General features: G+C 41.5%; 1 protein-coding gene across 2 annotated transcripts in view; it reads left to right on the top strand.

The window, feature by feature from the left end:
* CSMD3 (CUB and Sushi multiple domains 3) overlaps positions 1-26,650 on the top strand; it is a 1,168,516-nt gene that overhangs the window by 114,987 nt on the left and 1,026,879 nt on the right. For both annotated transcript variants that reach the window (XM_005287288.4, XM_008168301.4), the window contains exon 2: positions 15,165-15,387. In XM_005287288.4, coding sequence (XP_005287345.2) covers positions 15,165-15,387 — 223 coding nt within the window. The remainder of the gene's footprint in view (positions 1-15,164; positions 15,388-26,650) is intronic.

Raw genomic sequence — 26,650 nt, 5'->3', positions numbered from 1 at the left:
GTGTTCTTCTGAGCACAGCCACAATACAAAAAATGTGTAGTAATAATACTAGCATTGGTTAAAGTGTTCTTCTTCATTAAAACCTTTTTTGATGGACAAATCAGTTTTTTGTTGAAAGATTTTGGTCTTAAAATGAAAGATTTTGGTTGTAAGGTTTTCAGTTTTTTGGCAACCCCCCAAAAGTTTTAATGAAGGGGGAAAAAATCCCAATGAACTCTGAATTCTTGTGGCAACCCAATTCCCCTGTGTCTGTGGGTTCACTTTTTTTTTTTTTTTTTTTTTTTAAGACCTGGATGCTCCAGGGCAGGTATCCCTTCATTTCCTCATCTGACTCTCATAAGAGGTATCTTTTGGGATCTTAACCAAAGCGAATTTATCAAAAACAACTCCGTGTTCCCCAGACTATTAGTAAAAACATGATAAATCAATAAAAGAAAAATCCTATTAAAATTATTAATGATACAAAATACATACTTGGCTGTAAGATTCCTGAGTTCATATACTTGACATTATAGACGAAAAATGATCAAAGATGCTGTTACTTGAATGTCTAAGACCTCGCCCTCTTTGCTTTAAGCTATTTCAATCCTTCTTTGATCTTTAGCAGAGCAGTGTCAGAGACCCAGCCCCTAGTGTCAAGTCCTTCATATTGGAGTCAAATAGGCTTTAGAGTCTATGGCCCTTTACATTAAAGGTGTGATTTAGTTTGTTCTTTGTTTATGATAACAACAGCCAGAAGAAAAAATCCTATTATTTACATCATATTTGTTCAAGTATCTGTCTAGGGGTGGACATTCCTCTCTTTCCTGTACTAATACACCTTCTCATTGTGCTTTCCAAATACATTCAACGCTGAATTTTGCTGTCTTGGACAATTAATCAAATGCAATTGCAAATTAATGTTAGTGTATTACAACTGTAGTAGCCAAAGGCCAATAGCATCTTTTGCAACAATGACATAAATGGTAAGTATTTGCACCTCTTCTTTAAAGCTATTGCAGCCTAGTCAGAATCTACCTTTTTAAAAAGATGAAAATTCAGTGAAATCTGACTTCTAATTTGCAGCAGAATTAGAAGACCCTTTTCTGTGTAGAAAATAGTAATAAATAGCTTCCAGAATGTTGTTTTGACAGGTAGGCAGTGAGTTTCTAGTACATGACAGATTTTTTTCCCCGCTTTTGCCTATGGCTGTCTTTAAGAGAAATTTCAAGGATAATCCAAAGCAGGAGTTTTTAGGTTTCTTCTTAGAAACTTGATTTTTTTTTAAAAAGGGCAATCCCAGTTGTGTGAATGACAGGCTTTTTAGGTTGCTTATATCTAAAACAAATCTGACCTCATGTTGAGGGGTGTCTCTTTTCATAAAGAAGGCATTTGTGAGAATAGGAAGATTGAGTACAGAAAGGGTAATCATGGAGAGCGTCCCCCTTTCCCTTTTTCATACATTTTTCATTTCTATTGGCAGAACTCCCTTCAAGCAGCATCTCCTCAATTTTCTCTTAGATCTCTTATCATTTAGTCTTCCAAGCCTTTTCTAATCTTGTTGAAGCTCACTTCAATCCACCACCAATATTTGTTTGATTATGTTTAGCTCTTACTTGATTAATTACTGGAACTTTTATGGTCTTTTGCTGCTTTTTTTTGTTTTTGTTTTAAATCTCATTTTAGCCGAACTCAAGGGAGGAAGGCAACCTCTGATGCTTCAGAGGGAAATATGTCCACTTATAAAAAAAAATCACATGCTGCTTTCTCAAATCAATAACATAACTAGCTATGCTGGGTGATTTAGTTTTGCAGTATTTTATTCCCTGTCAGCTGTCTGAGACTGCTGCAGGATTCCAAATAACCAGATGTGATGTACTGAAGCTGGTGCTTTTTCTCTGGGTTTTAAATAAAATGTAACTAAATTCAGTGTTACATTTACTATTCGGCTACATGCCAATTAGTGTGAATTCTGTAATTACATATTTTGGCCATTTTACTTTAATTTAAAGTAAAATTAATTAAATTTTATTAAAAGAGTACTACTAAATGTATGTAATTTCTTAGCAAGTTACTTTTGCTGTAGCTTTCTGTAAGGACCTCTTCTACATTCCATTAGTGCTGCCATAGGCCTGGTCTACATCAACATAATTATGGCATTCAGGGTGTGGATTTTTCACACGCTGAGCTCTGTAGCTATGCTGACCTAACCCCTGGTGTAGAAACAGTTAGGTTAATGGAAGCATTCTTCTGTCAACCCAGCTACCATCACTCAGGGAGATGGTGTTCTTACAGTGATGGAAAATAATCTTCTGTCACTGTAGGCTGCTTCTACGCTATAGAGTTATGCTGGCATAGCTATGCCACTATAGTTCCCGTACAATAAACATGATCTAAGATCCAAACCAAGTCTAATTTCTTATCCATTGTGTTCACAACACTAATTTATCCATCAGGGTTATCCTCTGATATTAAACTTCTTAGTTGTTGTAGTCTGAATGATCCGCTTCTTAAATAGGAATTGTAGCATTTGCCTGGGAAAGAATGCAATGGTTAAGGCTGTGAATGGTTTAGCTAAGCACCTGCTTTCATAAACTTCTAATGCTATTCCTCTAAGCTTTGCTACATAGGGAGCCCCAAAGAGTTGGGCTTTGCAGCATATGAAGCAGGTGGAGATTTTCCAGAGAGCCTCCAAATTCTACTGTGTAGGGGGGGAGGGATAGCTCAGTGGTTTGAGCATTGGCCTGCTAAACCTAGGGTTGTGAGTTCAGTTCTTGAGGGGGCCACTTAGGGATCTGGGGCAAAATCAGTACTTGGTCCTGCTAATGAAGGCAGGGGGCTGGACTCAATGACCTTGCAAGGTCTCTTCCAGTTCTAGGAGATAGGATAGCTCCATTAATTTATTTTATTTAAGTACTCTGGTTCTGATGTAAGTGGAACCTTCTATGAACCTGGAGGCAGTGATAGGATATGCTCTTACATTTTGAAGCAAGATATGAAAGTCTTTTCTTTAAAGGAACAATGTTAATTGATACTAACACAATTGCATATACCACCTATAGTGGCCAGTGGTCATCCCTCCCTGACAAGCTCGGAGGGAGGCCATTTTGCCTCACTACATCACACAACAAATGGTCAATTCGGAGGCTAGGTTCTGGCCCTTCGGCTGGGCTGAGCACCAATCATTCTATGGCCGGAGCCTCCTGGCGGGGCAGACAGCAATTTATGCAATCTGGGGCTGTGATGCTCTGGGCAGGGCAGACTAGGGAGCAGTCTTTAGCCCAATCTTCTGGCTAAGGCAGACCACAAATACACAAAGCATAGGTCGTCAGGCATAAGGTGAGTAGGCCGCCAACCCAGAGGTGGGGTTGGTGGCAGGGGGTAAGATGACCTGGGCCCACCCTACTCCACCAGGTCCTAGCCCAGGGACCTAACAGTGGTGGGGGATACCATCACTGGGTCAGCAGGGATCCTACCACAATGCAGAATCCTATTGTGACAGCACCACTAGACTAACGCCTCCTCTGAGTAAATGGCAGCTGGCAAACCCAGCAGCTCCTTGCAGCACTCTGTCTCCTCTGGGGTGAGGGTGCTACATTGCTTGGTAGTGGAGCTGGAGGCCGGCAGTGGGCTAGGGACATCTGGCTCCAGCCCAATTGAGCTGAAGGGCCCGCTTCTTATACTTCCTGTCCTTCCCCTCTGCTTCCAGCACAGAAGGTGTGCCAGCTTGTCTCCACCCACCAGGGGAGGGGATTGGTGCCTCCCCATCAAGCTCGGAGGGAGGCCAGTAGAACTGCAAACAAACACTAATCATTTATACTTAGAACACTTTTATATGAAATTGGTGTGTTTGATATAAATTTCCTGAGTATAATGGGCATAAAGGTTATTTTAATGTCGTTTAATTGTCAGCCTAATGAACATAATGGTTTAGGACTCAATTAAATGATAAATTATTTTGTCAGAAGGTTCGAATGGACCCCACTGTTATATGGTTCTTTGGTTTTGTCAATAACCTGCTACTGCCTTTCATGCAAATGACAAGAATGGAAACAGGGTGTGGCTTACCATTTTATTAATGAATTAATGAATTTTACTCTAAGGCTACATCTACACTACAGGAGGGGTCGATTTAAGATACGCAAATTCAGCTACGCGAATAGCGTAGCTGAATTCGACATATCGCAGCCGACTTACCCCGCTGTAGGGACGGCGGCAAAATCGACCTCTGCAGCTTCCCGTCGACAGCGCTTACTCCCACTTCCGCTGGTGGAGTAAGAGCGTCGATTCGGGGATCGATTGTCGCGTCCCGATGGGACGCGATAAATCGATCCCCGAGAGCTTGATTTCTACCCGCCGATTCAGGCGGGTAGTGTAGACCCAGCCTCAGATATGATATTTGAGGACTAAATGGGAGGTGGAGAACTCCATGAAAATCAGGAGCTGGTATTTCTAAAATCCACAAAAATACTCCAGTCCATCCTAGGAGCTCAGAGTGTACTAAGAGCCATTTCTCTTACCCCTTTTCCTGGTTCTTTGGCAGAGCTAAACCAGACAGTGTTTAAAAAAACTGAAAAAAAAAATCTTCCTGTTTTAATGATAAACAATACCACTTTTTACATGTTACATTGAAGACTAATGAGGCCCATTACAAAACCTTTGGCTTTTTTGTTAGCATTGCTGAGAGGGAACAGTGAAAATGAAATAACTAATGGAATCTACATTGTGCAACAGCTCTTGTATTATAGGGTATGTGTTCGTTCCCTAGTACAGGGGACAATAACTGTGTAATCAGAAATAAAGTCTGTATTTATTTATTTTCAGTCTTGTCTTTGATAAGCTATTCTTTTTAGGGCTGCCAAGCTGCTGAGACTACTGTACTAATCTTCAATTGTAGATACTCAATTGTAGTGGGTATCTTCCACTTCAGAAGTAGAAGAAATGTTTTGGCCATTAATAAAGCAGCTCTCAGGATTTAGAGCTGTTCAAATGGGGAGATCGTAGTTTAAGGTTGCTATTATTATGCCCAGGGGAAAGATGCAGGGGGCTGAATGAGATTGAGGCCAGCAACTAAATGATTTCAAATCTTTATCATCTTTCCAAAAAATTCATACCTGTCTACCATCTCCCCAGACATATATAACAGGATTCCCCTGCAAATTTGGCATCACCAGCATGTTACAATCTGTCTAGCCCAGAGGGGATTTATAATGTTCTGTGTGATGAGATTCCAAATGTCCATATTTTTATGTCTAGTTCAGTCACTCAGATGTTAGGCACAATAGCAAGATTACACTTCTCCATTAATATGAGGAAGGAGGCGGCTATTTGGAACAATAGGTCTCTGATCCAAAAGACAGTGGAAAAATATATGTGGGAAATGGGGAAGAAGTTCTGAAATTCTCTAGGAATGAAGGATTCTCAGACACCAGGGATGAAAGGCTGGGAGTTTTGCCACTGACTTTTTTGAGGGACAGGATTTCACCACCTGGTGGTTGGGGAACTGTTAGTACTTTTTTTCTGTTCTGATTAGATTCTAAGTCCTGAAGGGATGACTAGGGCCAGTATAATGTGACTGTCTAGGGGAGGTGGGAATTCTATATTTTCAGGGAGAAATAGATGACCATCTTTCTCCGCCAGGTTGTTTTATGATTATGGTGTTTTTAAGTAACAGCTGATTTAAGCTTTTCAGATGTCTGGAATGGTAAAAGAAGAAGTAGGTTTGTTGTTGTTGTTGAAAAGGGCCTTTCTTCTGAAATGAAAAATAGATTATCTTAAAAATATGTCTCATGACAATTTTATTGGTATTTATTTTTGTATACATCATAAAACTTGTTGACATTTTTTTGTTTACTGAGACCCCGGTTTTCAGTCACTGAAAAGGTCAGTCATGGTTTCAATTTAAAAAATATTGTAACATTGTCTAAATGAAATACTTTGATTTGTCAGTTTGAAATGACACTTTGTTTCACAAATTTCTTTCTTTGTACTTAAAATACATCAAAAACATTTAAAAATGGTTAAGATCAAAACAAAACATTTTGATTTTTGTCAAAACAAAACCTTTTGTCTGACCCAAAATGGGGCTGAGGTAGTTATTTTTCAGAATTGTCAGAAAATCAAAAAATTCACACAATTCTAGCTCAGAGTAGTCCTGGTGAATAAGGTGAATAAGGATTGGTAGGGAGGATGGAGGCCCTACCTCCTCTGTGGCCCCTTTTTCAGCATCCTCCTTTCTGGGGTAGAGTAGGAGTGAGCAGTTCCTGTGCTTCTCAGAATGTCTTCTGAAGTCTTGCACAGCCCTGAAAGGAGGGGCAGAGTCTTCTTAGATACCCTTCCATCTCTATATAGGTGAGGAAAGAACTCATGCCATCTGGCTGAAAGAAAGGTGGCATCAGCCTAGATATGGGACAGTGCTTGGGGGAGACTCTGGAATTCTTTTGACCCTGATGCACTAAAGGTGAATGTGCTGGTTCTCTAATAGAAAAGTTATAGGAGAGGGAAGAATGCCTACCTGAGGGGAACCTCTCTCTTTCTGTTGGAAGTTCAGGGAATCTACTTCAGATCTGTGACTCAAGCCCTGTGTTAGACTTCTGTTGATTTGAAATGTAACCAGTAATAGCTAGCTATGCCTATTGAACCATAGAGGAGAATTTACCCCTTTTGAAAGGCATTGTTGCTCTCAAATGGGGTTCTAATCAAGTGGGAGAGGATATTTTACTTTATAGTATGGGCACATAGGAATTCCCCTAGCAAGTCATTGAATTGGCCATAATATTTTAAGCCAATGCCAACAAATACTAGAACAGAACTGGCCTCTTTCATCCCTGCTCCCTGCAAGAGGGATGAATTTAGCCCAATATCTTCAGAAGAGCTTAATTCTCTTTGTTATAGCTTTAAAATGGTTATGAATAATAGATTAGATTCCTAAAAACATCTTTTCTTGTATGTAGTTTTATTTATTAGAGAAATTCTATAATGTCAACATATTAGTGCAATTTCTGATAAGCTTGCAGAAAGGAAACACTCCAACACCACTTCTTGTCCATGAATAACAAAGCAATTGAAGAACACTTTAAGTGCTTTGAGGCACAAAGGTGGAATGAAAAGGTAATGTGGCTAATTTTAAGGAATCTTGACTCTACTGAAAGTTTTAAGAGCGGATCTGAACAGTGTTTATTTTTTACATTTTACAAAAATAGGATCTGTAACATTTTAGCAGTGTTTACATTGTTCCACTGGGCATGTCTGCTGCTTTTATGGAGCCAAAGAGCTTAGTTTAAATGTAGAGAAAGGGTGATTGAGGAAAATGGAAGGAAGGAGGAGAGAAGAGAACCCCAAAATATATAAATATTGCTCTTGGGAGAATATTATTGTAGAATTGGAATAGATAATTGTATTTGGTTTTACTTTTCCCTGCCTTCTTTTGCAAATGGGTAGCCACCATACTAGAAAACAAAGTTTCTGGCATTGTTGAAAGCTAGCTGTAAGAAGTGATATTTCAGGATAGGTTTGAAAGAGGGGAGAAAGCTGTGAATTACCTAAAGGTGGAAACTATGGAAGCATTGGGTATGGTTGAAAAAGGTGCAGAATTGAAAGTAGGAAGAAGCAATTAAAGTCCTGAAGGGAAATGCAAAATGTAGGACATGGAAGAGAACAAGAGTAAATGCAATCTGATAAATAGATGGGAGAGAACTGGGTAGAGCCTTGACAGTGAGTTGAAGTGTGAACTTGGTATGAAGAATGAAAGTCAGTAAAAAGACAGGTAGGAAGTGAGGTTTATTTCTATGATAGCACAATGTTCTGGAAGGAATGGAGGAGAACTAGGGCATGAGTCAGGTTTTTAGCAGTAGAATCAGAGAAAATGGGTTGATTTCAAGATGTTGCAAGGAGAAGGTGACTGGGTTTGGTGAGAGTATGTATTAGTGGGAGGGAGGAACAATAGAGAGAAGTCCAAGAGGGCACTTAGGCCTGGTCCACACTAACCCCCCACTTTGAACTAAGATACGCAACTTCAGCTATGTGAATAACATAGCTGAAGTTGAAGTACCTTAGTTCGAACTTAGTCCAGACGCGGCAGGCAGGCTCCCCCGTCGACTCCGCGTACTCCTCTCGCGGAGCAGGAGTACCGGCGTCGACGGTGAGCACTTCCGGGATCGATTTATCGCGTCTAGACAAGACGCGATAAATCGATCCAAGATCGATTGCTTACCACCGTACCTGGAGGTAAGTATAGACCTACCCAAAGACTGCATGTCCTGATTAAAGGGAGGACAGGGGAGTTAAAACTAATAGAGCAATTGGGAAGAAAGAAAAGTTTAGAAAGAAATGTGGTTTAGTAAGAAATATGAGAGATTTATTTTGAAAAGGTAGTGGGTCATCCATGGAGAGAGAGGAGATGAGAATAGACAGAATGGGATGGATTTCTTTCTGTAAGGCTGCTGTCACTGACATGTAAGTGCTGAGATCGAACTTCAGCGATAAAGCTAGATTTATGGCACATCTGTGTAAAAGTGTTAGCTGAAACCATGGGAGCAAGTGAGAACACCTATGAAGCAAGTGTGTGCGGGGGGGGGGGGGGGGAGGAGCAGAACAAGCATGAATACATGAACACCACCAACACGGAAGGAGGGAGAAAGAAGAATTATTGAAAGTGGCACTGAAGGAGAATTCAAAGGAGTAGGAGGAGACTCAGAAGAGTAGTCACACCAAAATTCATTGAAGAGATGATCCTTGAGGAGAAGGGATTGGTCTATGTTGTCAAAGGCAGTAGAGAGACCAAAGGCAGTGTGTAGAACATGGCGGCTTAGCCATGGCAAGGAGAAAGACAGTTGGTTGAGTAAAGGGGGTGGAAGCTAGTCTGAAGAGGATCAGAGTCTTGGGAATGGAATTTTGGTTCTATGTGTAGACAGATTTCTGAAGGAGCTGGAAGGTGGTGCAGTGGAATAAGGATGATGTGACTGAGGGAGGTTTTAAGGATAGGAAACACAATGTGTGCTTGAAGATGAATGGTAATGAGACAGAGGAAAGAGTGAGAAGCTGGAGATAAGAAAGAGGTTGGAAGGATGGGGATGTGTATTACAGATGTAGAGACCTTAAACATAAAGACTGGGATAAAGGAGGGCATATATGAGAAGAAAGCAGAGGCATGTGGAGAACTCAGGTGCTACTGAATAGGCTCAATTTTGTCCTAACATTAATGTGGCAATATTCTGGGTACAGATGCTGCAGTAAAAAGAGACAGAGAAGGTTTTGTGTTTAGGACCATTTTTAGCAATTGATTAACTATTTTGTTCTTGGGTTTTTTTGTATTATAATCAGTGTGACTGAATTGACCACATGTTATGACGATGGATGCCGCTATAAAACTGGTTAAGCAAAAGAGGAGTTCTTGGAAGGCAGGGAGATTGCATGCACGTGTTTGTGTGTTAGAGAGAGAAAGAGAGAGAGCACTTTTTTTGGCTAGGAAGAGGGTAGAACTGAAAAAGAAAAACTAATCTTGTAGTGGGCAAAGTTAGAGTAGTCATTGAATTTTCAGGAACAGGAAGAGCATAGGTGTGGAGTAAGCACATGTTGTCTTCAGAGAGGGGAGTGAAAGATGCAAGTGTAGGGGAGAGGGTAGAATTGAAGAAGCCTATGACCATGGAGCCAACAGAATGGACAATGGACAATCAAGAATAGGACGAAGCTGACAGCACTGGAAAAGTCAGAGTTTGACAGACTGAATGCTGTGGGAGAAATGAAATCTGAGGAAGCATGTGTGAATGACAGATGTTTAATGAGGGAAGGGAGAGGGAACTATGCAAAGGTGGTGAGAGCAAGAACGATGCTCCATCAAGTGCATCAACCATGTTTTTACAATGTAATTAAACATGATCAATGTAAACAATCTTTTGCAAATCGAAAAGTTAGAATCAGAAAAAATAAATTAAACTTAATAGAAATAAATATGGGCATATTGTTCTGATTGTATTCATTTTCACATTTAATTAAGTGAACACTTCCCTTTTTACTTAAAGCTTTTGCAGACTTTCTAGTCTGAGGCACCATTCTCTTGAAATGAGAATGAAATAATTTGTAACTAATACTTACATTTTGAATTCTGTGTGCAGCTCTGAGATCTACAGATGAAAAAGACCACAATACAAAAGTGCTAAGTGTTATCACTAATTATGTCTTATGTAAATAATTTAGATGGTTTTTAACATCTAATGAGAGCCAGTTATTAAATAACCTTATATTGTATGTTGAATATTTCCAAGTTAGACCATTGGAGTTGAAGAGTTCAAGTAAAGAAGTATTACAGAATGAATTACCATCTGAATGCAGAGATTAAAGCAGTTGGCGTATAGATTCTGTTGACATGTTCTCATATTAAAGGTCAAAAAAGCATAACTAGTCAAAATCAAACTTCAGTTTTGTTTTTGATGCTCCAGAACTGAATAAGTGTCTTATGACACAATGTATATTATCATTTTGGTAACCATTACCTCTCTCTGAAAGATAATATAAAATTATGCCCCCGTTTTGCAAAATATGAATAATTAATTGGATGAGGGAAGAATAAAGATGTATATGTCAAAGAAAAAGTAGATTCCTAAAAGATGAAAAATCTGAGCAGAATGAGGCCCAATATTAATAATGTTATGTTCAGTATTAACTGTCACTTAATCTTACATGATATTTCATTGTTTCTCTTCAGTTAAATCCTTATTTAGAATACGATAACGTTCATCTCCTGTTTAGGTACAAATTTTTTTCATCATATCCTGTGTATCTCTATATTGTATTTAATAAGCAAAATAATTCTAAAGAAATTGGACAACATATATGCTATCTTTAAGCAAGGGGCAGCACATAGTGGCAGTGCCTCAGGAGTAGACTAGAGACTGAATTATGACTTTGGGCCACCCTTCAATCCTCTCTGGTTCCCACTTTTGCTCTGGAGGGAGGGCTGAAAATCTTCAACAACCTCTTACTTAGTGCAAGTTGAGGAGGCAAAGTCAAGGCTCACCTGTTTGGGTAGGGAGGGGAGTAGCTGTTCTTTCCCTTCCAGAACTGTGATCCACAATGAACTTCTGTGCAGCTTCAGACTGTTTGCTAAAATCTGCTACTGTTTTAACCGAATGTATTCATCTATATTATTAGAGCTGGCCCAAAACAAATAGAAAATGCTAGGTGCAGCTCTCCATCATGTTCTTCCTCTCTTGTGTTCAAAGATGGAGTTCCAGTATAGATGCAATGCTAGAAAGGCTTAAATTGATGGAGATTTTAGAAAACTTAGAATCATAGAATCATAGAATATCAGAGTTGGAAGGGACCTCAAGAGGTCATCTAGTCCAACCCCCTGCTCAAAGCAGGACCAATTCCCAGCTAAATCATCCCAGCCAGGGCTTTGTCAAGCCGGGCCTTAAAAACCTCCAAGGAAGGAGACTCCACCACCTCCCTAGGTAACGCATTCCAGTGTTTCACCACCCTCCTAGTGAAATAGTTTTTCCTGATATCCAACCTGGACCTCCCCCACCGCAACTTGAGACCATTGCTCCTTGTTCTGTCATCTGCCACCACTGAGAACAGCCGAGCTCCATCCTCTTTGGAACCCCCCTTCAGGTAGTTGAAGGCTGCTATCAAATCCCCCCTCATTCTTCTCTTCTGGAGACTAAACAATCCCAGTTCTCTCAGCCTCTCCTCATAAGTCATGTGCTCCAGACCCCTAATCATTTTTGTTGCCCTCCGCTGGACTCTTTCCAATTTTTCCACATCCTTCTTGTAGTGTGGGGCCCAAAACTGGACACAGTATTCCAGATGAGGCCTCACCAATGTCGAATAAAGGGGAACGATCACGTTCCTCGATCTGCTGACAATGCCCCTACTTATACAGCCCAAAATGCCGTTAGCCTTCTTGGCAACAAGAGCACACTGTTGACTCATATCCAGCTTCTCGTCCACTGTGACCCCTAGGTCCTTTTCAGCAGAACTGCTACCTAGCCATTCGGTCCCTAGTCTGTAGCAGTGCATGGGATTCTTCCGTCCTAAGTGCAGGACTCTGCACTTGTCCTTGTTGAACCTCATCAGGTTTTTTTCTGCCCAATCCTCTAATTTGTCTAGGTCCCTCTGTATCCGATCCCTACCCTCTAGTGTATCTACCACGCCTCCTAGTTTAGTGTCATCTGCAAACTTGCTGAGAGTGCAGTCCACACCATCCTCCAGATCATTAATAAAGATATTAAACAAAACCGGCCCCAGGACCGACCCTTGGGGCACTCCACTTGAAACCGGCTGCCAACTAGACATGGAGCCATTGATCACTACCCGTTGAGCCCGACGATCTAGCCAGCTTTCTATCCACCTTACAGTCCATTCATCCAGCCCATACTTCTTTAATTTGGTGACAAGAATACTGTGGGAGACAGTATCAAAAGCTTTGCTAAAGTCTAGAAATAACACATCCACTGCTTTCCCCTCATCCACAGAGCCAGTTATCTCATCATAGAAGGCAATTAGGTTAGTCAGGCACGACTTCCCCTTCGTGAATCCATGCTGACTGTTCCTGATCACTTTCCTTTCCTCTAAATGTTTCATAATTGATTCCTTGAGGACCTGCTCCATAATTTTTCCAGGGACTGAGGTGAGGCTGACTGGCTTGTAGTTCCCCGGATCCTCCTTCTTCCCTTTTTTAAAGATGGGCACTACATTAGCCTTTTTCCAGTCATCTGGGACCTCCCCCGATCGCCATGAGTTTTCAAAAATAATGGCTAATGGCTCTGCAATCTCACCCGCCAACTCCTTTAGCACCCTCGGATGCAGCGCATCCGGCCCCATGGACTTGTGCACGTCCAGTTTTTCTAAATAATCCCGAACCACTTCTTTCTCCACAGAGGGCTGGTCACCTTCTCCCCATGCTGTACTGCCCAGTGCAGCAATCTGGGAGCTGACCTTGTGCGTGAAGACAGAGGCAAAAAAATCATTGAGTACATTAGCTTTTTCCACATCCTCGGTCACTAGGTTGCCTCCCTCATTCAGTAAGGGGCCCACACTTTCCTTGATTTTCTTCTTGTTGCTAACTTGCTACTGGGAAGGTTGTGCTTCTCCTGGATCTTTGGGAATTCCATTAGGGATTCTGTGGCACATAACTAGTAAATAATTCAGCTTTATTTGGTGGAGTCTTTTCCATACAAACTGTATCCCAAAAGTTTTTAGAGAGGTAAATTATACAGTCTGAGTTAAATAATAAATAAAAGATCATTTTCAGATGAGATTTAAAAACAGATCGAGTTGATGAGGCAGAGATGCAGGAATTGATAAATAAAACAGACTTCTGAAAATGGAAGCTGCTGACAGCTGAAAGCGGGCAAGCAAATCTGACATGAAAACGAATCCTCGGAGCTAATTTACAGCAGCTGGTAAAGCTCATACGGTGTGACTCTAAGACCAGACAAGGCAATTCCAAAATGCCTTCCCCACAGGAGCTTTCTCTTTCTTTTGGTGTTGTACACCTATGGTATGGTGCTATGCAAAGTAAAATAGTAATAAACGGAGTCCCATAAGTGCCAGATTCTATCTGCCAGTGAGGGAGGTAAACATAGACATAGAAGATAGGAAGAAAATGGATGTGTTCTTCCTACTACTAACCCCAGGGAAATGTATTTTATGGGATGATCACATGATCTTTGTAGAAGATTTCTGCATAATGCTTCAGAGGAAGGGATGGACAAACATGCTTGTCAACATGCATGCCTGGGGAAAAATTATTTAATGAGTTAAATCATATGCATGTGAGCTGTGTGTGTCAATATTTAGGATTTGTCCATATGTTGGCTTTTATAAATCTATTTACTGAGCAACATTACATACACTGAAAATACACAATACAATTAATCATACAATATAAATATATTAAATGTAGCTCATCCCACTTTGAGACATTAAATATCATCCAGCAAGTATAAGAAAATAAAACTAAACCATAATGCACATAATCCACATGGCTCTATGACTATCAGCCTACCCCGATCCCAAATCCTGGGGAAAGGGAGCTGGGAGATGGATTTAGGAGGAAACCTGGAGGGCTAACAAATCTAATTTGTAATTGATCTGGACTAAGGGGATGCAGGAGTGAATTCCAAAATAAAGGACTCCTCATGCATGATACTCTGCTAGCAGTCCCTTTCCTCATATAATAAAGGAGGTCCAACTCAAGTGCCTTAGCTGTGGCAGTGTGGCACAAGAAGAGTGACAATCTCTCAGGTAATCAGGCTGTGAACTTATCTTAGTTAATAGTAATACTTTGAGTTCAACCCAGAAACCTATTAGCAGCCAATGCAGTTCCTTACGCACTGATATAATGTGCTTCCAATGGGAAAATCCATTTAATAACCAGGTCGAGACATTCTCTGCTAGTTTCAGTTTTGGAACAGCCCCCCCAAAAGTTAATTACAATAACCTAATTTGGAGGTGACACATATATCATTGGAGAAAGAATATTGTATTAGTCTCCCATAGAAAAAAATACTCCTGACCAGTCATCATTTCGATGCCCAAGAGCAGCCTAGAATCTAATACCTAATATGCATCTGTATTACAAACTGTGGTCACAGTTCCTCTGCCAAGAAAGCAAATATAATTTGTCAGTTTTTCTGCCTCCTTTCTCCAACACACTGACACAATCTCAGTCGCTCCTGAATGAAGTCACATGCAGCTAGCTACCCCTTCATTCACGATTCCACCCAAACTCATTTAGATAGTGGCTTATATCATCTTAATAATGATATAGCTTCTTTACAATGATAACATTAGCTGTGAGGGAATCTGCACTGTTTTCCCCTCTTGAACATTAATTTTCTTCTGTTTGACTGCTTCAAATATCTGCCTGTTGCCAGGAGTCATGGACAAGCAACTTCCTTAGAAGATGTTGAAAAAAAAAATCACATTTCTGTATAGTTGCTACAAAATGTTGTCCGGAGCCTTCCATATTGCTTGTATGACATTTGACTTCATTATATGTATCTTTCTACAGTGCATGGTCATGATATTCTAAGCTTTGTCTCTTCTAAGGTAGCACAGGACATTTACATGTCATGATAATTTATTTTGCTGATTAATAGAGGCCATGAATTCCATTGGCATATTTTACTGTATTTCTGTGTTAACATGTTATTAATCTACTCTTCTTTCTCTTCTTTCAGGGTTTATTTATACCTGTGGTGGAACTTTAAAAGGTCTTAATGGCACTATAGAAAGTCCTGGCTTCCCATATGGATATCCCAATGGTGCAAACTGTACATGGGTAATAATAGCAGAAGAACGAAACAGAATACAGATTGTCTTTCAGTCTTTTGCTCTAGAAGAGGAATATGATTATTTATCATTATATGATGGACATCCTCATCCTGCAAACTTTAGGACAAGGTAAATGATGAACACTATCCTATTACAATGTATTTTTTCTGTTGCTGTGTTAAATGTATTTAACAAGATCAAAACTGAGGTCTTTTAAGTATGTCTCTTTACTCAGACAAGAAATTGTATAGATTCTATGAGATGTGCCACCGCATTTGTCTAGAGGAAATGGATAAATATTTGTAGCAATGATAGCAAATTTGTTTTTTTTTAAACCTATAGATGTTTTTCTCATTGTTAAAACTAATATTTATCAGCTCGCTTTTACCCCTGGGCTGTGTGCACACAGGCCTGTGTGCAAAGTTCAGTCAGTAAGTTTTGGAGCAAAGAGATGTTCACGAAAATATGTTGCAGTAGCATGCCCCAGGTACTTCCATACTGTAAAGGGGAAGAGTTTCAGAGAGATGCATGACTTTTTTAAAAGAAGTATTCTATTGCAATATTTTACCTTGCTGCAGGAGTTCATGTGCATTCTCATTAAGAGCAAACCCCTTTTACCTTACTTTCACACATAACTTCTGCTTAACTTCTGTACTCGGAAAGATAATGGAGCAAATAATTAAGCAATCGATTTGTACAATCTAGATGATAATACGGTGATAAGTAACAGTCAGCATAGATTTGTCAAAAACAAAAAATGTCAAAGCAACCTGATAGCTTTCTATGATAGGGTAATGAGCCTTCTGGATGGGGGGAGCTGTAGATGTGGTATATCTTGACTTTAGTAAAGCTTTTGATACTGTCTCGCATGATGGTCTCATAAACAAACTAGGGAAATGCAATCTAGATGGAGCAAAGGTAAGTAAGGTGGGTGCAAAGCTGGTTGGAAAACCATTCCCAGAGAGCAGTTATCAGTGGTTAACAGTCATGCTGGAAGGGCATAACGAGTGTGGTCCTGCAGGGATCAGTTCTGGGTCCGGTTCTGCTCAATAACTTCATCAATGATTTAGATAATGGCACAGAGAGTACACTTATAAAGTTTGTGGATGATACCAGGCTGGGAGGAGTTGCAAATGCTTTGGAGGATAGGATTCAAATTCAAAATGATCTGGACAAACTGGAGAAATGGTCTGAAGTAAATAGGATGAAATTCAATAAGAACAAATGCAAAATACTCCACTTAGGAAGGAACAATCAGTTGCACACATACAAAATAGGAAATGACTGCCTAGGAAGGAGTACTGCAGAAAGGGATCTGGGGGTCCTAGTGGACCACAAGCTAAATATGAGTCAACAGTGTAATGCTGCTGCAAAAAAAGCGAACATCCTTCTGGGTTAGCAGGAGTGTTGTAAGCAAGCCATGAGAAGTAATTCTTCTATTCTACTTCACGCTGATTAGGCCTCAACTAGAATATTGTGTCCAGTTCTGGATGACACATTTCAGGTTAGATGTGGACAAATTGGAGAAAGTCCAGAGAAGAGCAACCAAACTGATTAAAGGTCTAGAAAACATGACCTCTGAGGCAAGATTATAAAAATTGTGTTTGTTTATTCTGGAAAAGAGAAGACTGAGAGGGGACATGATAACAGCTTTCAAATACAAAAAGGGTTGTTACAAGGAGGAGGGAAAAGAATTGTTCTTCTTAACCTCTGAGGATAGGACAAGAAGCAATGGGCTTAAATTGCAGCAAGGGAGGCTTAGGTTGGATATTAGGAAAAACTTCCTAACTGTCAGGGTGGTTAAGCGTTGGAATAAATTGCCTAGGGAGGTTGTAGAATCTCCATCATTGGAGATTTTTAAGAGCAGGTTAGACAAACACCTGTCAGGGATGGTTTAGATAATACCTAGTCCTGCCATGAGTGAAGAGGACTGGACTGGATGATCTCTCAAGGTCCCTTCCAGTCCTATGATTCTATCTTTGCACTGACTTGGACCTCTAGGTATCTTGTGCTGTCAAATATACTATGTATCTTGTGCTGTCAAATTCACGGACTCTGAAATCTGGTCTCCCCCCATGAAATCTGGTCTTTTGTGTACTTTTACCCTATACCTTTCAGCGTTTCTCAAACTGGGGGTTCCAATCCAAAAAATGGGCCGTGGGGGCTGTTACAAGGCTATTGTATTGGGGTTGCATTGCCGCATTTACTTCCATGCTGCCATCAGAGCTCGGCGGCTGGAGAGTGGTGGACACTGGCTGGCCACCCAGCTCTGAAGGCATTGCTGCAGCCAGCAGTAGCACAGAAATAAAAGTGGCAATACCATACCACACCACCCTTATTTCTGCACTGCTGCTGGCAGTGCTGCTGCCTTCAGAGCAGTCAGGAGAGGTTCCTGAAGGAGTGTCTGACCTGCACCCAGGAGTGGCCCCTGCAGGGGAAGAGGAAGTCCCATCCATCCATAGCCTTGCCAGGACAAGCAGCTGGAGCCTGGTGTATGGTAGAAGCCCTTAGCTAGGGCACCCCCAGCCCTGCCCCTCCCCAGCTCCAGGCCCAGCGCCCTGGCATTCTGGGTTAAAGGGGCCTTGGACTGGCTGGGGAGAAGGGTGTGGGCACCCATCTCTGAAGGCAGCTCAGCTGCCAGCAGCAGCGCAGAAGTAAGGGTGCCAATACCTCAACCACCCTACAATAGCCTTGTGACACCCCCATAGCCTCCTTTTGGTTGGGATTTCCCTGGTTATAACACCATGAAATTTCAGATTTAAGTATCTGAAACTGTGAAATGTTTTATTTTAAAAATCCTGTGACCGTGAAATTGACCAAAATTTACCGTGAATTTGGTAGGGCCCTGCCTATGTAAATACTGATTTTATTTATTATAATCATTGTAATAACACACGTCCTTCACAAAGAAAATGCAATACCATCACAAAAAGAAAATTAGGTCAGAACAAATTCTCCATCTCAAATTTTTGTGAGGATGAATGCTCACTGTCACTCGAGTAATATCCAGTGGGGACTGGATGGTGCATCATGCATGATTGACTGTTTGGCCTCTGTTTGTATTCCCACAGCTGCTTTTATATTTCATGTCGTATCACTGCTTGCAGATAATATAGATATTTAGCTCCAGTCCAGTTTTGAGGCTCTCCCTGAGGTTGAGGGAATCAGGTGCATTGTCTGAAGAAGGTGTAGGTTTGCTCATATGAAGAATAGAGTTAATAAGGTCTCTGTCTTATTTGAGACCTTAATGATTACTTATTAGTAATTTCGACAGTGCCATAAATGAGCATAGTGCTTTACAGAAGAAAAAAGCAGGTGTCTACCCTTAGAAGCCTAAAGTCTAATTTAGTACCACAAGGACTGATAAAGGAGCAGGGAGAGGAGAGGCACAAAGGTGAGTGCTGATTATTATGGGAAGAAGTAGAAGAAAACATTTAAAAATTGTGAATACTGGATGCATATAACTGGCAAAACTTCCCCATGTAGACAAGCCATTAGAGCCAAATCATTCTTCTATCTGTAACCTATATATTTTTTGGGCTGCAATCCTTGTCCTAAAATAACTTCTTTTTGTCCCCAGATTTTGTTCATATGGGCTGTGGGGCAATGTCACCACTTGTGAACCAACATTCCAGAATCCCAAACCTTATCCAGCTTTGTATTTTATGCTTCTTTTCCAGTCCTAGGCTTGTTCAAAATTTGCAGTTATTAGCACACCTAAGCAATTGTTTTCACATCATTATCTAGCATTAACTGGCTTGGATCCGTATAGATGTTGAGTAATAACAGTAGGAAAATATGAAAGATGTCGCATTCTACTGTTTTTTATTGTATGGTCTCCAATATGTTTGACTATTTTTATATCAAACTATATAGAGAGAAAATTGCCTGAGTACATATTCAATGTACATGAACAGTTTAAGGCTGTGAAGTGAATAAAATTCATTTAATATCTCTCAAGATAATATATTTTTGAGTCCTCTATTAAGGACCACGGTTGCAGAATGAAAGTATTGTTTCTCCTTTTTGATCTGAGCAGTTAGCCAAAATCCAGGTTTTTGCGAGTTGTTTCCCTTAGGTGGAGACGTGATGACAGTGTCAGATATTTCTCTGATACAATCCTCTTTATTTACCAAGAATGTATATAAAGGATTGTTTCCTTGAATATAGTAGCAATCAAGACAGGAGGCCATTCCTTTGCTAACAGTCCCAAGCCTCTTTCCAGACAGCAATCAACTCCAAAGCTTCTCTCTCACACACAGTTCCATCCAACAATTTCCATCCCATGCATTTGCATTCAGACCCAGAGGAAAACCGTTCAGACTTCCTGGCTCATCTACTCCAGCCTTGCATGTGGCCTGTGTTTTGGATGGTTTGTTTTTCCATAAAGGAGCTTTTTTTGCATTTATCCTAAATAAAGGGCAGTTACTACACCCACCAGCTTCAGTGAGGTTTCAGCATTACAGTATATTTAAAGACTGTGAAATCAGTGACTCCAAAGAAGAAAACTTTATATAAGGTTTGAATATGGCATTTTGCAAATGGTCTTCTTTAATTATAGGCAGGGGTTGGAAGCAGCACCCAATATTAAGGTTGCCCAGTACTTCCCATTACACTTCTACCTCAATATAACGCTGTCCTCAGGAGCCAAAAAATCTTACCGCGTTATAGATGAAACCGCGTTATATCGAACTTGCTTTGATATGCCAGAGTGCTCAGTCCTGCCCCCCCGGAGCACTGTTTTACCGCGTTATATCTGAATTCATGTTATATCGGGTCGTGTTATATCAGGGTAGAAGTGTATAAGGCTCTTTATTCAGTTGCTTATAATTTTGCCAAATTTTAACCATTTGATCTGAAATTGTCCATGCTGGATATCTCCCTCATACTGAACTTTTGGAGGGAAGAAAAATTTGACCAAAATAGTTCAGTCATTTTCCAAAGCAAGGGCAAAGTAAAATGTATTATTTTCCCCATTGTAACAACTTCTGGTGACCCTTGCTTTGAAAAGCTCCTGCACCCAATTCTTTGAAGCAGGGACTTGAAATTTGGCAGGCAAGTGGCCTTTGTGTTAAGAATGTGTTTTTTGTCATCCCTGGGGAAATAAATCCAAATTCGGCCAAGTTATACTCCTATGAAAAATCTGTTGGTACCTGCTCAGAACAGAATTCTTAATTTTAGCAGCTAAACTCCCCAAAGAGGCCATCCTCACTGAGCATGCTTCAGCTTGGGGCAGTTACAGCTCTGGGCCAGGGCCAGGTCTGAGTACTGGCAATGAGAGCAGGGAGATTCTACTGCCCTCTCAGTGACTCCCATCCCCGCCCAGTCCACTGATGCCCAGGCAGTATGGTGGAGGAAAGTGCCTAATTTGAATGCAGAGGAGACAAAAGTTGAAGCTGGGGTGGGGTGAGGGAGTAGTTTTAGGCTCCTTGTCCGAGGGGGAGAAAGGAAAGAAAACTAGAACTGAAAAGCTGATAAGAGGGAGGAAGACTGGGAATTGCTGGGTAAGAAGACTGGACTGGAACTGGAAGACATGGAGGGACTGAGAGTCACTAGGGATGGGGGGAGACTGACATCAGATGAGGAGTTGGGGGAGACTGGGATTGGCTGTGCAAGGGACCAGGAATTGATAACTTGTGTGTGCATGTGGGAAAAGGGGTGAGAGGGAAGGGAGGCAGGTCTGATGATATTAATATTGGAGATTTTAATTCCCCAGAGTGAAATGCAGAAAAATTCTGGAAAGTTATTATAGGGCTGTTGGTAGATTAAATCCACCATCAACAAAGTCCCCATAATTATTTTCATTTGCCTTCCCAGAAGGATAGCAGAACTCTAAGAAGATATTAAAAGGAGCACCTGCAATCATTTACGACTTGGTTACTGAGCAGCTCTGACAACTTAAATTACAAAAGTTCCCTTCCGCACTCTCCTGTTTGGATAATGAAAACTTATTGTAGCTTCTTTTGGAGCTTGATGTAGACCAGTAGTTGTCAACATAGAGGTGATGGATCTTACTGAATCTTTGAAAGTTTCCATTATCATCAGAGGATACTCTTGGGGTTCTCTCAAAAACATATTTATTATGGAGAAGATACAGGTGTTTTTTTCCTCTCTCTCTTCACTGCTCCTCTGTCTAAGTTGGCAAGCAGAGCAGAAACAGTGTGAGTTGATTAGGAGTAAATTAGGGCCTCGGCACTTTGGAAGCACCTTTGAACTGCTGAGCATTGAGTCATTGATTTTTTTCCTTTGAACTGATTCATACAATGCTCTAGTTTTGTCCACTATTTGGATGGAAAGCATGACGAAAGGAAGGAATAACCTGTGGGGATTCAGAGACCAAAGAACAAAACAGTCTGACACTGTTCCCTCACAAAAATACAGAAAGTAAAGAAGCACAAAGCACCAGTCATAGATCAGTGAAGAGATTAAAAAAATGGAAAATAAAGATTGAAGACCAACACAAAGAGAAAAATGGCAATTTAAAACAAGCAAGCAAACAAGATGGAAAATGAGACAAAGTTATAAAAGAACAGAATGAATACAAACAAAAGAACAAGGGAACATAAACTGAGAACAAAATACAAATAGAACATGATGTAAATTTTATATATATATATAAATAGAGAGAGAGAGAGAGAGAGAGAGAGTGAATGCAGCAAATAGTCTGAACAAGAAGAAAGTCATACAGCAGTAAACACAAAACAAAGCAGTGGCATAGGCACCAACTCCATGGGTGCTCCAGGGTGGAGCACCCAGGGAAAAATATTAGCAGGTGCTTAGCACCCATCTGCAGCCAAATTCCCCCTTACCCTCAGCGCCTCCCACCTGTCGGTGGCCCCGCGGATCAACTCGTTCCCCTCCTAAGCACCATGATCAGCTGTTCTGCGGTGTGCAGGAGGCCTGGGAGGGAGGGGAAGCACCAGGGACTGGGCGCGCTCAGGGGAGGGGGGTGGAACTGGGTGGGAAGAGGTAGGGCTGGGGTGGGAAGACACAGGGTGGGGGTGAGGGCTTAGGAGAAGGGGTGGAGTGGAGGCAGGGCCTGGGGTTGAGCACCCCATGGGAAAGTTGGAAGTTGGTGGTGGGATATGAGCAGTGGGATAAAAGAAACAAAAACAATTGAAACTGAAATAAAAGTAACAGAAAACCATGGCAAACCAGCATTTTTAAAAAGGTATTAACATTATCCAAGAAATATTAGTTTTTAAGCAAACAATCCTTTTATGTAGACAGCTCACGTTTGCATTTTGGAGACTGTGTACTGCTTCAGTATAATTTCTGCACGAATGTGCTTATGACTATGACCATATACATAAAGCCCAAAGAACAACAGCATGCAACAAATGAGTTATAGTCTTGAGTGTATTTTGGTGTGAAACTGACTTCTGGGATGACTATGATATTGAAAGATGGCAAATTAAACTGTTAAAAGGAAATACTTTCTCAGACAACGCACAATTAGTATGTTGACCTCATTCTTCCACTATACCACAGAGGCCAAGAGCTTGGATTAGATATTTGTATGGTGCAATGGCATATACAAACCCCATACTGGACAAGAAGGGGTTAAGGAACTGCTCTGGGCTCATGCACAGGTTGAAGGTGGTGCTTAAAAGGGGAGCAGAACAGTTCACACATGGGCAAACCAGAGAAGAGCTTCAACCTCAGCTCCTGAGGAAAGGGATGAATGAAGTTAGGAGCGTCTCAGACAACAACTGCCTGAAGACTCTTCCCAGTGGGAAGGGAGGGTTGTCAGATCCTGATATACTCTGAGAGGGAGTCATTCCCCCCTCTCTCTTATTAACTCTGTTTGTTTGTGTTAATTCCCCTTGCTTTTTGTTTATGGACTACTCCAGAAGGGGAAAGATTTAAAATGACCTGGCCAGAGGGCTAAGTTCCAGGAAGAGACATGCCACCACAGAGGCAGAGCAGCCACCGGCCCCAGGCCCCAGCAGAGAGAGAGCTGCCATGTTACACCCAGCCGTGAGGAGGCACCAGAGATGAGTTGACCCCTTCACAAAGATGAGGGCATCCTTTCTACCTTTGGAGAGGTGGAGGACTGACTGACCCCGATGGTCAAGTACCCTAACACTAAAGGCTTGGGTTGGTAAGGTGGATAACATGGAGCTAGAGCATCTTCTCAAATGGATAACTGAGCAATGGGCAGCCCAGTGGCAGCAGCAGCAACAACTCCTGCAGCGAATTGCCATCTACCAGCTACAGCTGGTCTGGGACTTAGGGAAACAACAGTAGGACAGCAGCAAAGACTGGTCCGACAGCTAGGAGCCCTGATGCAACCTAAGGATCTCCCTGGGGTTTCCCCTCTAGGGGCTTCAGCCCTGGGCTCAGTGGCCCTGCCTGTGCCAGTGAAACTTACAGAGATGGGCCCTGAGAATGACCCTGGTAACATTTGACAGAGTGGTGACTGCAGCCCAATGGCACCTTATTGGATGGGACCATCAGAGGCCGCATATCAGGGGATAGATGCAGTGTTGGCTCAAGATTATGTGCAGGTGAAAACAGCCATACTTGACTACTTTGACATCATGAAGGAGACCTTCTGTCAGAGGTTCCATGGGGAGAAATACCCCCAGCCCCATGTGGTAACCCCAAAATTAGACCTATGGTGGAGGTGATTAAAGACAGAAATGCAAACTAGAGTTGAGGAGATGAAACTCATTGTTGTCAAGCAGTTCACCCACATACTTCTAGCTGGGTATAGGCACTAAGTGCTCAAATACCCCCCAGAATCCCTAGCCGATGCTGTCTGGCTGCTGAAAAATTTATTTAGTGTGGAAACAGCTCTGGGCACATCACAGAAGCAACTGCATGAAGCCAGGCCCCCCCCTTTACTAAAGGCAGAATCCAACCAGGGGAATTGGCAATCAGACAATGTGATCTCAGAAGTACCAGGCTCTAAAGTGCCCAGCAGGCTGCTTGACCTGGACTGGACCTCTTGGGAGACACCAACAGTTCCGATCTCAGCCTGGAGAAAGGCCCCTAGAACTCCCACAGACTCCTTCACTGGAAATTTTGGGGTGGGAGCAGATTAACTAACCACATAGGAAAGGGCTACCCCAGAATTAGGCCCAGGGCCAGCGGCCACAGGACCAGCAGTGGGGGCTTGCTTTTCATGTGGGCGCCTGGCTCTTTGGTATCACAAGTGCCCCTGTATGGAGCATGGTTATGGGCAGGTGTGGTCAGCAGAGAGCCATGTCTGTAAGCAGACCCTGACTAAAGTAACGGTCCCTGTTCAGATAAATGGTCAGAGGTGACAGGCCTGATGGATTCTGATTGTGGGCAGATCCTAGTCTGGGATGACTTGGTCCCAAACTTTGAGGTGCTCTGGAGACTCTTTTTACAGTGTACCCATAGAGACATTAAACCAAATCCCAGTGCACTCATGCAGTTGACTTTAGGGGAAAATATAAAGTTCTTCGAAGTGGGGCTGGCCTCGACACCAGCCTACCCCATTATCTTGGGTCATGATTGGGGGTATTTCTCTGAGGTACTGAGAGGATTTAAACAAGATCTCAAAACCTGTGACACTGGCAGGTGTAGGTGACAAGCTGAGCGCTGGTGGGGAGTGGGAGAAGGATCTGGACAAAGCAAAGCTCCTTCAGAAGGGCCACTTAACAACGAAGCCATATCATCCCCTGTACAGGAGTCTGATAATCTAACTAGAAAGACAGTCTTCATAAAGGACCAGAGGGAGAACGGAACCTTGAGTCAGGCTCATGACCAACTGCTGGTGGTTAAGAGGGAGGTGCTAGACACACAATGAGCAGAGCAATACCTCCGATCCAATGTGAAAATTGGTATGTTCCTATACAGGGCAAGAGGAAAAAAATCACTGTTCAAGTCTTCCAGAATTATCACCATCTGTAGGACCATGATCCTCAGAGCCACCCATTATTGTGCAAATGGAAATCTCTGGTGTTTTTTATAATGAAGGTTGGATAGGTAGATGTAGGTGACTATAATTGAAATACACATCTATGAAATATTAGTTATGAATTTTAATTGAAAGCTCCAATTTTTCTATGGTTCTGGAGGACTCAGTGCTACATCCAGGAAGCAGACATCTTGAGGCACTTTCTTCACACTCCTCCCTTCCCTTTGGCATCTCCAACACAATCCTGAGAAACATTTCATACATTCCAGAGCTGCCTTTCCTCCCCAACCCAGGTTTCCCTCAGACAGCAAATAACCGCTTTGCAGCTTGAATTTGGAGTCCACTACTATCCTAACCTGACCTCTCTCCTGGATCCTCTTTAAGTGTTCAGGTCTGATATGTGCCCATTTCTCCAGTCCCCACCACTGCCAGAGTTCTTCTGAACTCATTTCTGACCTCACTTTCACCTCCTGTTCTTTACTAACTATAGTCCTTGTCTTTGCCCAAGGCTTTCTATCTATTGTGATTATTACTTATAACAGAGTGGGAGTCGTTAAAACACTTTTTTTTCCCACAGCTACCACATGGTAGAATATAAAGGAGGGTAGCTATTTCCCTACTTTATGCCAGTATTAACTGTAGGCAAATGCTGACTTTTATCATAGTGCCCTCTTTATTACTTATAGTGTAGTCATTATCAATAATTTTACCTTCTCTCCTACAGAGGTGATAACTGGGTTAGCAAGTTTCCTGAGCAGCCATAGGTAGTCTCTCTCTTTCTCTCTGTGTCTCAGAATGTCTGAGATCCAGCATGATAAAGGTGATTACTTTGTTTTTATACAAGCTATGAGAATTTCAATGGCATTTCCCTTTAAAGCCAAAAAACCCTCTCATAAATGCAGATACATTTTCAAATGTGATTGCACTGAAGTGAGTGAAATAACATGTAGTGCATGAATCTCAGATTCAATAAGAATATATTTTTCTCTAATTCTTTTAACAGTGAACGTGATGGCTTGCTTATGACTCTAAGGTGACTCTTATGCATTACCTCAAGCCCTCCAAATGTATTGTATTGTTCTGAAATCACTACTTCTTCCAATAAAGTAACACTTCTTATTTATATTCAGTACATTGTCAGTAATGAATTTAAATTAAATATATTCATGTTTACAAGGGACTCCTAATTTTATTTCTACTGCTTTGAAGAGCAGCTTTTATGGTAAGAGATGGTTCCTCGTCAAAGACAGATTCTTTATTGTTTTCTGAGTTGCCAGGTGCTGGCATCAATTGATTCATTACTGACTCTAATGTAAGGCTGCCAACCTCACTTTAAGAATTGTAAGCCTTCAGGGCCTGATTGAGTAGTGTAGGTAATTATGCAAGAGTGAGGTTTTGTGGTTAAGGCGCACAGGACTCTGAGTCATGACTTAATTCTATTCTCTTCAACTGTTTTTTTTCCCCTCTATAATCTTGGGCAAATTAATTGACCTCTCTTTA

Source organism: Chrysemys picta, chromosome 2, assembly GCF_011386835.1.
Source record: "Chrysemys picta bellii isolate R12L10 chromosome 2, ASM1138683v2, whole genome shotgun sequence".
Lineage (NCBI taxonomy): Eukaryota > Metazoa > Chordata > Testudines > Emydidae > Chrysemys > Chrysemys picta.
This window is presented reverse-complemented; position numbering and strand designations above follow the sequence as displayed.